Source organism: Ostrinia nubilalis, chromosome 5 (genome assembly GCF_963855985.1).
Source record: "Ostrinia nubilalis chromosome 5, ilOstNubi1.1, whole genome shotgun sequence".
Taxonomy (NCBI): Eukaryota; Metazoa; Arthropoda; class Insecta; order Lepidoptera; family Crambidae; genus Ostrinia; species Ostrinia nubilalis.
Window position 1 is genome coordinate 14,133,131 of NC_087092.1, and position 15,079 is coordinate 14,148,209.

The following is a 15,079-nucleotide window of genomic DNA, read 5'->3' on the forward strand; positions in this document are numbered from 1 at the left end:
AGAAGCTGTTTCTTCGGTATTAAAACAATTCGATTACATTTATCATAACACTACTGTATTTATTACTTAGTGCTACCTATCAGCTGGATAAACCATTAAGTTTCTTCAACATTCGACTTCATAATAGCATTAGAGAATTCGCCACAAACGACAATCCTCTCGGGGTGTGTTGGGCTCTGATAACAATAAACTATTTATTGGTTAAATAACATCGAATAGAATATTTGCCTTATTGACGACAGTCGCAATTTTTTTATCTTAAGAATTTGTAATGAAATACCGTTGGGATATGTGAAGTTACAGAAGCTGGAATTTTGTAGAGAAACTAATCTTATTTTTTTATCAAATTTTAAACTTACGACGAATCTAGGACTTCTTTTTCTCGTGTTTGTTGAGGTTACCCTGGCTATAACCTCACTAGACGTTTGACATGGCTAAACAAGACCGACATCAGCAGTAAGTACCTAACCTTTGATTTCGTAAATCATAATTATTTTCTGCAAACAGGTTGATTATACCGTGTTTTAGTCAAAGTGAGAACGTCTTAAACTGTATCTCTCTCTTACCTGGAGTTGAATTCAAAGACCGGATCGGGAGTCACCCTCACACCATAGACCTTCTGTTAATTAATTGGCCCGCCAACAAATCACAACATAAAAAAGTTTTAACAAGCCGTTAATTTTTACAGCCGAGTTCATGAGCCGAGGGTTAATAACGAACTTTTCCCTATAAAATATGTATGGATAGCTGATCGAGAAAATTATTCCGTTTACACCTTACCTACGGTGGATGATGGACCTTAATTACTTCATTAGGCTACCAACGCAGGCATTTAAGGCAGGGCACAGTGGGCGGGGCACATAGCTCGTAGAGACGATGGCCGTTGGGGCAGGAAAGTTCTCGAGTGGCGACCACGGGCTGGAAGACGTAGCGTGGGCAGGCCTCCTACTAGGTAGACCGACGATCTGGTAAAGGTCGCGGGAAGGGCCTGGATGCGGGCAGCGCAGGACCGTTCATTATGGAAAATCTAAGGGGAGGCCTTTGTCCAGCAGTGGACGTCATTTGGCTGAAACGAAACAGTGGACCGGCTTTTATCGCACACGCAGAGGTATAATCCTGATTGAATGATACATTTACAAGGCTTTATTTCGAAAATGTGATACGCGACAGACTATTCATCTGAAATTCTGAATACAACCAATTACAAATGTTCGATCGCGACCCTGCCACTATACATAACAAATTCAATTTGTTATAGTGCCTGTATCGCTCATCCTTTGGAAATGTGATGTTCGTACTAGTACTACGTCAAAGGCAACAAAATATTAATTTGTACAAAAAAGGTAAAAGTATACCGATCCTATATTTCGTCCTTTAACCTACATTCACAAAATTCAACAAAATTGTTCTTATTCCGCTCACCGATTTTTGTGATGGTCACCGGGCAGCTCGCGGGCATAACGGTTTCAACTCCATTTTCCGGAAAGCTTGTCCTTGGTGTCACTGCTAATAATTGTTTTTATTGTCTTTCTTTCTCATTCATGCCGCAATCACAGGACGAGTGAGACAGGAAGAGCAATGTTTATCGGAATTTTGCGGAATATGGCCTTTGTTATTTGTACCTCGGGCTAAATTGAGTGAAGGTAATTGGTTCGTTGTTTGGAACGGCTCTGAGAGTAATTATCTAGTGCGATAACGAGCCTCGTGTTGCCAGTGTTCCAGAGTTCGAATCTTATTGGGTTGGACTGTGTTGCCAGCCTCAGGAACCATTGATCATTGTTTCAATTAGATTGGCTACATGATACACTGACCACTTACGTAATTGAACATCTTCGAATGACTAATATTTATTTTGTTACTTTAAAAAACCCTCCTGGCGCAGTCGGGTAAAATGTAGGTTCTTTCAGACTTCAATAGTTTTCCATTGGGATATTTCCACTTAAATTGTTTATCCCAAAAACTTTTGAACGTTTAACCCGTGCCTTGAATGGACTCTTGTTATTGTTAAAAGTTCTAAATAAATGTGTATCTTTTCGATGCTTAAAGCTATTCACAAGGGTTAGCTATTACACAAATTCAACCAAAGACCACTATAAACCTGTTTTCATTTTTTTATTTATTTTTAAACTAAACCAGCTACATAAAACGTTAGGATCTGTTCTTAGTAGGTACTCGAGTTCTTAGCTAGAAAACAAATGCAACTGTACTTACTGTAAACATCTGTGACCCAGCTATTTATAGAATTCCACGTACTTACCTGGACTCAACTTTTATGGCCCACACGTGATGTTACCTTCGGGGAGCACCGACCACGTTACGACTGCAGTTTTATTACGGTCCTCGCCTATCACTATATGGGAGATAATAGTCATACCCAAGAGTCATACAGACCGCAGTATTGTCATTGATAACAGCTTTTCATTTTGGCCTAGGCCTTCATTTTCTTTTTTTACAATTTAAATTCATTTTAACAAAAATGTTCGTGATTTTAAACCTTTTGAAACATATCAAAGGTTTCAAATCAAAACGGCTATATGTAAATGAAGGTACAAAAACCATTCATAGGATTAAAAATTAAGTGCCTCAACCATAGCACTGTAAAATGTTTTAGCCTGGAAAGCTTGAACGTCGATTTCAATTATTGAAACAATCAGTAGCAAATACGTGCTTCTCTCAAATACGTACACCGTTTCCATCTCCAATTCAATATCGCTCGCAGCTCCAATAATGCACAATGTACAGACAGGCACATCAAGCTAAAAAACTGGCATCTTAAAAATACAATAAAATAAAAAATTAAATAAGAAAAATTAACTTACGCCAATTTTCACCATTAATCTCTAATTTTGATTTCATAGGGGTCACTTAAAAATTAGGGATTGATAGTGAAAACGGGCATTAAACTAACATAATATTCTCGGCATTTGGCTTATCTCTCCTCTTAACAGCTTGTCTTTCGACAAAGGCCTCCTCTAAGGATTTCCATTTGTTTCTGTCTTTTGCTGTACGTAACCATTCTGGCCCAGCTACTTGCTTCAAATTGTCTTCCCATCGCTTTGGTTATCTTCCGCTACTTCTTCTGCTTTCTCTAGGGTACCATTCCGTTATTATTCTGGTCCATTTCTCTTTATTTTCTCTTAACATAATAATATGTCATGTTATCTTCATTTTAATTTCCTGCATAATGATTGTACTTTTTCAAACCTTGTCTTCCCTGATCTTTTTTAATTGCACACTGGCATCATACACAGTTGTAATAGGTTTAATTTTGCAACAAAAAATTATAGTCTGATGTGCTGTCGACTGTACCACGCCAACGAAAGAATTAATACAAAACAAAGACGCATCAAATCGGATTGGTTAAAATTAAATCTTTAATCCGCTGTGATGTTGTAGGGCAATCGGTAAATGGCGGTTTCAGCGCGTGTAGGATTTGGGCAGGGCTTAACCATTTCAGTATAACTAGTGATGCATGTGTTAACCAACTAATTAACTACTAATCCCAGTGATAATGGAGGTTTGTGCTACAGGAGCGTGATAGGTACGTAAGTTATTATTTCATATATTATGACGATTTGTATAGGTTAGAAGAGAAACTAAGCAATTATTCAATGTTCAGCAAAAAGTTTCAACGCTGAAATATGATTTTTCTAAAGCCATTTTACTATGTTGAAAATATTTCCTTTTAAGTGTTTCAGTTCAGAGTCAGCTTTAAGGGATGAGAAAGAGGATTTTACAGGCAATAAGTCGCCAACAAAACGTTATTTATAAGCTCCTTTTCAGTTGCTAGTCGTCGCCTACGAATGACTATTGTCTACCGATGTTCAAAAATAATTTCTAACATTATACGAGTAAGTATGGATTGTTTTGAAGAGATTAAATGAAACAAAGGAGATCTTTTGATTTGATTTTATTTTCATAATATTCAACTGTTGACAGATAACAAATGATCTTATAATATCCAATTTGTACATGATGACTTAAGAAAATATGGCAACACTCATATTTTAACAATAAATACGTGATGGTAAATTGATGTTTTTGAGGTTGTTATTAAAATTATTTTCGCTGTAAACATTACATAGACACAATGGAAGAGATATATTATAAGAGCAGTCTCCAAATCAGCCGTATACAAGGCGAAAAAAAATGAAAATGAAAGATCTTACAGTTAAACCAATAAAATAAAATATGAGCGCAAGTACTTTCCCGCAAATATAAAACAAAGCCTAATACTGTAAACTATCGTTCGGGATACCTATTATTAATAAGATAGCCGGCAGAATTGGAGAGCACTAATTTATTATTCTTAGTCATAAAGTAGAGCCCGGTGGGACCGTGGTCTTAATAAATTAAAAATTAAAATAACAGTGCATTTCTATGCAAAGCAAATTAGAAAATATTAACCATTAAGAATATTGCATATGCGTCCTCCATGTACTTTTTAAATCCCTTCCCCGAGCTTAGCTTAGCACGGAGGAAATAATAAAAATAGGACGCGTGTTTGCGGGATTATTGCGAGCAATTTGCCAGGAAATTTATTCCGACTATGAAATCTGCGAAATGATCTTTTTTATTGCCACCGCCCCACCGCCACGCACGTTCGCCGTCGACTGCGAAAAACTATTGCACTTTATTCGAATTGTAAAAATATAAACGAAACTCTTCTCACGACTTCAAATGCTCAACCAGCGATTTATTTCTAAAATATTATCGAAATTTAAATTACACCCTTTCTCTAAGCGATGATATATCATGACGAAGTAATAACACTGACAACTGTACATAGAAATAGGCAAATTTCATTGTCTGATTGGCGGAATCAAGATAATACTTGAACGCTTTGGTTCATTACTATCAGTAAATTTATTGAATTATATGCTGATTCCACATGATCCGATAACAGCAAAATGGTATTTTGTGAATTATACAATACAATATAATCTAATGTATTTACCAATGAATGAGTAACGAACAGGCATGTTGACACCATCAATTAACGCGGGTATAGCGGCTCAACAAGTTAAACATTGAGGCATATATTTTGATGTTGAATTAAGCGCTAGTTATCGTTAGCATTGCATTTCATTAAAATGTGCTTAAATTAATTGCAATTGGTGTCACCATACCTATTACGAGCCATGTGCAAATCAGCAATTTTTAAAAGTTAGAACACATTTTGAACTCACTTAAGTTTTACGAAGACGAGTAGGTACCTAACGTTACAACGACAACAGATTTCTGAAAGTTTATTTACTTTATTCTTAAAATTTACATTCAAAATATTATCATTCTCTATGATCGAATCTCATGAATCCTGTTTTAGCGCAACTTGTTTTCAGTTAAAGTATAGCTAACATGCTTCTTAAATATTTTAACAAACAACTATTTAACGAGTCTTAGTGTAGATAGACCGTCGTCCGCAAAATTGATCGTGACCCACCACTCGGCATGGTCTCCTGGACGCACCGCAACAGATGGAACCCTCATCATCATCACCTGTGGACCATCCGTTGAAAAACTTGTCCCATTTAACCGCACAATCACCAACTAAATTTCATAATACCCTAACAACGTCTCTTTAAAATATCTGATATGAAGAATTAACTACGCTATAAACGTTGTGCGCAACATCAAATACAAGGAAGACGAGAATTATTAATCATTATCATAGAAACAATTGAAGCACGCAAGTTTTTCAACGAGGGCCGCCGCATCGACGAGAAATACAATATTAAACCTTATTAAAATCACATCAGAATTAATGAATAAAGTGTATGTATGTGCTCGAAGTTATTATTCTGTGACACTTCAAAATACATTAATTCGAAATGTAAAAATATTTACATCAACACCCGTCCTCCGCTAACTTTAATTTTCATGCCTGCCTTCAACTTTGTATTTTACTGTTGACACGATACGAGGGTACTAGGTCCCAGGACATCAGGCGTGCCAAAATTCGATGTCATTGAAATGATCCAAAACTATCATAATATCCTACAACCGTATAATTATGTTTATAGAATGTGGGCTATCGTTTTAGCGCTCACCAGTTTGCGCCACTGTAGAGTAAGGTCTTGTCACTTGCTAGTAGCGAAGACAGTGGCACCATCTGGTGAGTGCTAAAGTGGTAGGAGGACTATCGCATTTGCACTCATCAAGATGGCGCCACTGTAGAGTAACGTCCTGTCAATCGCCAGGGGTGCCAACTGTTAAGTATAAAAACGATAGCCCTCATTGTTTTTCATTTCCGATATTTAAGCAAAATAGACAGTTACAAACCTTACGGTTCAGCTAAACCTATGCCGTGTGCCCCGCGAGATACCCACACGACGCTAGGAACTACCTTACTATCTCATACACTAAAAAAATATAGTAATCTAAAATGTCAAAATATTCCAAATATAGGTCCATATTTTTCTACTTCCCTAATTTCCGATTGTAAGCTGTGAATCATTTCAACAACAATATAATGTGGAACAATATTAGATGTTTACGGTTTCCTTTACTTGAACATACATTTATAAAATATCAACATGTTTTACTCTACAGCAATTAGTCCACATAGTAATATAGTTGTATTGAAATTCGCAAAACATCGAATGTTGTCTTATTTCGTTTCTGACGTTGCCAATCGATGCGAGACCTCACTCCGATTAATTGCTAAACGAGATCTGAATCGTATCAGTAACGAATGTGAAATCGATCCTCGTAATACTGTAAAACACCCATGCAACAGCATCCCCAACTTTCGACAAACACTTCATCATTCACCTCATTTAGAAATTATACGACTAGGTATGTTTAACGTTTATAAATTTCAGAAAAGTCCTATCTATGATCCTACGAGTTGTCTAAGTTTTATAATATACTGTTTACACTACATTTTGACCCAGTCATATGTTTTATGATACCTCTCCGACAACGAAACGCTAATCAAAATTGCTAAGTTACAAAGTTAATCTAAATGTTATCTTTTCCGAACTTCGTACATAAAACGGGCATTTGTTATGCTACGGCTGAGTGCTCTAGTTTAGCAGCCTTTTGAGAGTAACATTGCATCGTCATTATGCCGTCAGCGTCACGCTAAAGAAATCTGTATCGATCCCGGTAATAACCGCCTGCCTTGCTTGGCGGCCGGGCCGTGTTCCAGCGCTAACGAAAAAGTAGACTACGTTCACAACTTCACGGTTCGATATCAACGAATGGCATCTTAATTGATTCCGTTAAAAACCAACAGCAGCGTTATAGCAAAAATATCTTATTAAACTGACAAGTCCAAAACGTCGAATACTTAGAGAAAATACAACATCATGGTTAACTATACGCTTTGGTTAACCGACCACATGCGACGTGACGCCGCCATGACAGTCCACTCCGTGCGGCCCGGCTTATCTGCATGCAAACACTACGGTTTTCCTCTTTATATTTCCTTCAGATAGCTTGTTATTTGAATCGTATGCTTAGCGGAATACTGTTGAATTACTCACGGCGTATTTGATAAGCAAGATAAAACCCAAAAAGTGATGTCATCAATGCAATATCTCAGGAACGTTGTTACCGTCTGTCAACCATTGAACAGAAGAAAACAAAACGTGGAGTTTGCATGCAGACTACGCCTGACCTTGGTCCTTGCGCTGTGTCGCCGCTTACGCGCCTTCGTTTGTTTGCTTGTACAGTAGCGTCTCCTCGAAGATGTACTTCTTGAGCGTCTCCTTGGGCAGGTCGTCCAGCTCCATCGCGAACCTGAAGGGCTCCTCCGCCACTGGCTGTGAACAAACGCACCGCATGAACGACATAATTCTTTCACCAAAACTCAATTGTTCCCCCACATTAACATTACTCTCTTTTCTTTCAGACGGTCCTACATAAACATTGGCAGTTAACGACCATGAAATCAATGTAAATTCGAAATTATATTCATGAATACAAAGCAATTCGGTGAAAATACGTTTCATTTATGTTGAATGAGCGAACGAATGTGAATAGGAAACATATTTTATTGCGAAATTGTCCTTTTAAATTGTATAAAAGCTCAAGATTTATTTTGGAAGTTTTTATTCATCGCTCGGTTGATTTGATTAAACGTGTTACTTTGCGAAAATGATAATAAAATATGAACGTGAACGTAGTGGAAATTCTAGGACGAGATAATATTAAACTGAAATGAGCCTTGTTGTAGTAGATTGAACGTGAAGATGGATCGTTTGCTTCTATTATTTCAAAGGTAGAATTTAGTTTGAACTAGCGAATTCAGAAAGTACCTACTATACTTACGAGCAAAAGTATGGAATCACCCCTTTGTGTTCCGAGCGGTCTTAAGAACTGAATGACTATGTATTGTATGTTTCTATGGTATCAATTTAAAGTTTATAATATCACCTTTAAAATGGTGCCATTTTTATTGATCTTCTATTAGTCATTTAGTTCTTATGATCGCTCGGAATAAATAGGGTGATTCCATATTTTTGCTCGCGAGTGTAGTACTAGGCACAAAAATGGGTGCGAAGTCTAATATTCCGGTTCGGCGTGGGAATTGTTTACTAAACGTATTAGGGCCAATTGTTGGAGGGCGCCGTTTCTATGCCCAGCCCGCGTGCCTCATTATTTGATTCCCCAGTCGAGTCCCGGTTAATATATTAACGTTTACTCATACGTAATTTAAAACGGTTAAGCATTTATTTTTAGTGAGCTACGTAATATATTTTGGTGGAGACTATAAATTGAATTTTCTTTTACTCATCCGAGTTCAAACCGATATGAACCGTTTGGTCAATATCGATATTCTTATAGCTTTTCGACTTACTCGCAAGTGCAAAATCCATATGAAATGCAATTTCATTTTATATCCTACATGTAACACTAAAGTAGTTACAGAAGCGTTTTCCGAAGTGCCAGCAATAACATCATGCATGTAGCGTGAATATTCAAACAAAACATTATAATTGGTTGTGACAAGTTAATTTATGCGACGAGGCGTCTTTCCGTTCTATACATGGCCAGAACGCACCCATAGGAAACTGCTCGTGTATATTTTGGAGTGTCTCTTTGTAAGTCGGTCACTACAAACTATACACGAATTTTGCGTACTGATCGTGTATAGTTTGTGTCGTGGATGGATTCCGTCTTCGCTCCAAACTATACTACACCACTTACAGTTGACTAGAGTGTGTTTAGTTTATTTGATTTAATAAAATATGGAATTATAATTAAAATTATTACATTTATTAGATATTATGCTCGTGCTTTGTCCTCGAGATTAGAAATAAGAACTACCTATGTAGATCACGTACGGTGATGCCATTTTTAAATTCATTAATTTTTACATAAAATATTATTATTTTACTGAATCTACATATTATTATAATAAATCTAGATTTATAACACTAATGTAAGTGGTTTCTGAAATTAAATTGATTAGGTAGATTTCAAATTAAATAACAATTATTTATTAGTGAGAGTGAATGAAGAAAGTTAAACGTGCATTATTAACTAAAATTGTCGACCGTTCGGTGTAGTGGTTCGAAACGGATAACTGTTCCGGAGGTAGCGGGTTCGATTCCCGCACAGTACAAACATTAATTTGTGTGCATGAACATATTTTGATATTTGTTTGTATTGGACTGGGTGTCTTCTATGTATAATAAGTATGTATTTACAAATAAAGTATTTAAGTATGTTTATATCCGTTATCTAGTACCCATAGTACAAGCTTTGCTTAGTTTGGGACTAGAAGCGCAGTGTAAAATGTCCAGGGATATTCATTTTTATTTATAAGCTTTTATCTCAAGAACAAAAATCATTTTCACATACATAATTCTTAATTTCAGAGTTATTCAGCCCCAAAACAAATATCTTTTCTATGGCAGAATATGAAACACCAAAAAGCTCTTTATCAAAACAATGGCACGTGTCGAAATTGATTCAATGTTTAAAGTAGACACGCAGTTATGAATTAATATGTAATAGAAAGAGAGGTAAATAAGTCAAAATGACGAGCATGCAACTAAGTACTCGCGTATACATTGTAATCGCGAACTTATTACAATACATACATGATTAGTCCGTATGCGTACTGACGATGTATATTTTGGAGTAAGATAATTGACCTAAGTCACTACAAAGTATACGCGAGCAGTACGCAGCGTATGCGTACTGGTCGTGTATAGTTTGGAGGAGCTTAGTAAAAAAAGTCACATCCAAACTATACTCGATTAGTTTCACACCCTTGCGTTCTGGCTATGTATAGAATGGAAAGACGCTGCGACGAGCACCAGCTCGAAGCAACGCGTCTTTAATTGTGCATATTCTCGAACATCTGTTGTGTTCAATCAATTGCACCAACAGAGGAACAAAAAAACTTGTCTCATAATAAAGCATCGTACAATGTATCTAAGAAGTACAGATTCATTTGATCGTGTTAACATAGGTACACGGTTTTTGTAACAAGTTAATGTTAATATATCAAACAGGAAAGTCACGCCTTGATGTTTAAGGCGACCCATTTTTCCCTGTTAAGCCGGCGAAGTGCAAAGTACGCAATCCAGGATTTTAATTAAATGCCTAAAATGAGATTAACAAGTTGCCCAAAAATCTTATTAGTGACCAGAATCGCTTAGACCCGAGTTGAAAGCATGTTGAATGGATTACGCATAATAAACAACGTCCATTTGTCTTAATGTTTGTGCTTAGGAGGAAAATTGTCGTTTCATCAAGATCCGATCCATCGATGACATAGTCGTCCACGCTTACCGTAAGGAGCTAGATTCACACCAGACTACTAAACAATACCACTTATTATTCATTAGCAATGTAATACATCCAAATATAAATTTGATATGATAATACGGCTCATAACAATGTTGAGTAATGCATGTTTAATTGTTTAGCAACCATTTGCATATTTTTATTAAAGGTTGTAACATTTTAGAATTGCGCGGTAAAGATATTCTAATAGTTTAACGATTGAAATTGATTTTTTTAACAGCGATATCATTTATAAAAAAGTAGGTACTTACACTAGTCTTATTAATTACCAGTATACAGTGTGTCCGGGCATGTAGTGATCAAACTTTAAGGGCGTAATCTATGGACAATTTTATCGGTGAAAATACTTTAAATTTGGGGCTTGACCCATTTCTCGCATATTTACAAGGATTTAAGTTTTTAATTTTAAGTTTTCACCTCTTCCTTCAAAAACAAGTGATAGCGTGGGTAGTTTAACATTAATAAGCAAAAATTTTATATCATGCGATAGCCAATAAAATTATCTATTAGTAGAAGTAGAAAACAGATACAAGTTTCATACATTTTAAGGGTGTAAGAATGGATTTAATTAGAAATAAACATGATTTTTTTCACATCTTTTTCAGTTATTTCCCAACACAAGAAAAACCAGGTCGTTAAGGTATGTTTTATTTGCATTGTATTATTAGTATTTGAGCCATTCTACAAAACGAATGTAAATTTATTAGTCTACGTCTATTAGTTTCGACGTAATTGTTGAACAAAGATACCCCTTCCCAGCGGTTTCCATAGTAATCGGAATAGGTTGTGTGATTCTTTCAGGCAGTGCATTTTCGCATGTCCCTTAAAATGTATGAAACTTGTGTCTGTTTTCTACTTCTACTAGTAGATAATTTTATTGGCTATCGCATGATATAAAATATTTGCTTATTAATGTTAAGTTACCCACGCTATCACTTGTTTTTGAAGGAAGAGGTGAAAACTTAAAATTAAAAACTTAAATCCTTGTAAATATGCGAGAAATGGGTCAAGCCCCAAATTTAAAGTATTTTCACCGATAAAATTGTCCATAGATTACGCCCTTAAAGTTTGATCACTACATGCCCGGACACACTGTATAAGTGAAAACATATAATCACACTTAATGACAGGCATAATAAGCAGTTGCTGCTAATCACGCTAATTTGATTCTCGCTATTGTATCGGCGAGGAAAATGGAAAAGTGGCATGCATATGCATGTTACGTGACAAATGTGCATAAAATCATCAAGGAATTATTTCAGGACGCGGTATAGAGTGCCTCTGTCTGGTACGAGGCGGAAAGCAAATCACCAGAGGGACACTTATTAGAAGTTTCGAATGGGGCCAAATGGGATGGATGGCCATGCAAGACGCCAGCATGACCGACAGCGACAAATAGACCCTAAAACATGTGAACTGGCTTAAATTTTGATCGACATTGACAAAGAGGTGATTTGACACCAATACTTAATGAAGCAAGGTCGGTAACCTCATCAAAACCTACGAGTAGAGGTACAACGTAAGGGTAAGTGACAAATCGAAAATCCTTTCAAATATAATACAAATACAAAATATTTTATTTCATTACAAAAGTACATTAAATAACATACAGGGTTATAATATTATAATAAATATGAAGACGGTATTTGACTCTTGATTCAAGTGAAGACTTTCTCATTGAAATAATGCGAGTATTGATAAAATACCAGAACAATGACGGTCCTCAGATTCCACTTGTGTCGTGGCTTCACAATCAATCGGGCCGAACGCTGTGGGCGCCATAATCTCCTACCCAATCGGCGGAGATAGGCCATCCTTTACACAGCTTTTGGTTGTTTGGTAGAATTGATTAAGCTCGTTGTTTTCTGTTGATTACTAATCGAGTTGATTAAAACCGGCTGATAGTGTGCACGAGATTTAGTTAATTAATAGCTATAGCATAAAACAAAATATCAGTTCTGCGTAAATAAAACGCAGAACATTGGATCATTACATTCAATAAAACAATGTTCGTTCGTTTCAGTCGAAAGACGTCCACTGCTGGACAAAGGCCTCCCCCAAGGATTTCCACAAAGGCCGGTCCTGCGCCGCTCGCATCAAATGTATGATACAAAAACAATGTATTGATATATTTTCCATTCCATTTGTGTTGATAGAATATTCAACGAAATTCAGTAGATACAATTTCAGTTTCATAACAAAATATCTGTACACAGAATCTTAACCGAATTCCGAGAATGTACTCGTATGTAAGGAATTCTGGCTATTGAATTTCGCTTATGCACTGTGTCTGAAGATCCAAATCCCAGATAATACGGCTTACTTAGTTCCATTCCAACGACACTCCCTCCGTCACTTAGTTTACACAAATGAAAAAAAAAAGCTTAATTCCTAGATTGTATTATCTACCTCTACTGATTCAAAAAAAGACATTTTAAACATCATTGTTAAAATAAAGGTTAGTATTAAATGGGCTAGGTTTATATTTTATAGAATACAAAAGGTGGATCAGTCAGTCTCCATAACACAGACGGGTACAAAAAAGACGTAACAAAGCGTACGAAATTGAATCTGTCAGTGTCACTAATGTTACATTGGTTTCGTTAGAGGCACAGCAGCTCTTGTTTAAAATAAAAGAATTCTTTTTACATCAAGGTCTAATAGAGGTAAAATGCAGACAACATTTTAAAAAGGGTTTTTGTGCGGGTAAGTATGGATGACACAAACAATAGAATATTGTAATGGTGTTATCCTGAAATATTATTTTGAAACATACACACAAATGAAACGTTAATGCTGGGATGGTCTGCAGGATTTACGAGGTTTGAAGTGAGTACTTACATCAGGGGCTGAAAGTGACAGAAAAAGCACAGATCCTTTTTTTTTAATAAACATTATTACTAATAGTCTCATTAGCCCCTCGTACTAAGCTAAATATTATGCTTGTATCACGAGTTCCCCGGATGACGAGTCGGCCAGTCCGACCCCTTCACCGTTTGGCTATCGTGGCTATAAATCGTTATATTATTCTTCATTAACTCACCTCGTCGTTGGGGTCGTAGTACTGCTCGAGATAGGGATGCGCGAGCGCCTCCTCTACGGTGATGCGCTTGTGCGGGTTGAAGGTCAGCATGCGATGCAGCAGGTCCAGCGCCCGCGCGTCTGCCCCGGGGAACAGCTCCGCCCAAGGCACGCGCGGCTTGAACGGCAGCGACTCCAGGTAGCCGCGGGCCTGGATAACAACACTAGTATTTAATACCCTCATTTTATCATCATTATTTAATATCATCAGGTTATTTATTTACTATCCATTGCTTGAGTACAATGCTCGGCAAAAAGAGGATTTACTACCTCTACCCATGTGCAGATAGGTTGAAGAGGCCTGATGTTCATATTTATTAGTCCTTTAGTCATTACTTTTGAGTATTTTACCGAGCTTTGAGACAGCACAGCGCAGGTTGCTCCGGATCTAATACAAAAATTACGCCCCGCGCACTCTAGGCACATTTTACTAAACGTATATTTTTAACGCTATTACCCTTCACTTGTTTAAAAAGTAATCAATTAATTAACAGATCTCTGTTATGTACAATCTTCCACCGTAATAGCTCTTTTGTTCATTAATATTAGTTTAGCATGCGAGAGTTTGAGTAAACTTTGTGGCGCTCGTAAGCTGAAAGTGTTCATTTAACTAAAAGGGTTAAACATAAGAGTATAGAAAAACATTTTTATTTTAATTAATGGTCGATCTACCTTGATTAAAACTTTTGGATAACTTTCTAATTTTAAATACAATATTATCAGACCGTAGCATCGGCAACGTCGTTTATAGTAGGCTATCATTATTGCAAAAGTCCTAAAGTAGTCATTATCCAGTCATGAAATATCGTTAGAGAAATTGATTGATCGATTTGTGAACGTATCTAAATTTAGCCGACGTGACTGCGTCTTCAGAATCTCATGAATAGCAATACGAGTCCATCGTGCACCAGAGGTTGGATATTACAGCATCAATCCCGCTATGAAAGGCGAACTAACTTAGCAGCGCCACAGCATAGGGCGAACAACAGAACAGTCGTATTCGCTCAGCTATGAGCTTGCCGCTCTGAGCGGAAATTTGCGGTGGGGTGTGCGGAGATATCGAACATGTACTTATAATAAATGTATGGCGAACACCACGCTTCGCTGCGTGAGACAGTGAGGGTTTGTTCCTTTTGCCTGAGGACATTTAGTACTAATAAATAACCTACACAATGCTGATTTGTGGTTAAAGTATTGTAAGTTACTGGTCACATTAACATTTATTAAGAAT

At 36.7% G+C, this 15,079-nt stretch overlaps 1 protein-coding gene across 1 annotated transcript in view; it reads right to left on the reverse strand.

The window, feature by feature from the left end:
* Positions 1-3,894: 3,894 nt before the first annotated feature.
* Positions 3,895-15,079, reverse strand: part of LOC135072001 (mitogen-activated protein kinase 1) — a 44,103-nt gene continuing 32,918 nt past the window's right edge. The window contains exons 7-8 of the mRNA XM_063965920.1: positions 13,811-13,999; positions 3,895-7,769 (exon numbers count right to left, since the gene is read on the reverse strand). Coding sequence (XP_063821990.1) covers positions 7,650-7,769; positions 13,811-13,999 — 309 coding nt within the window. The 3' untranslated portion in view covers positions 3,895-7,649. The remainder of the gene's footprint in view (positions 7,770-13,810; positions 14,000-15,079) is intronic.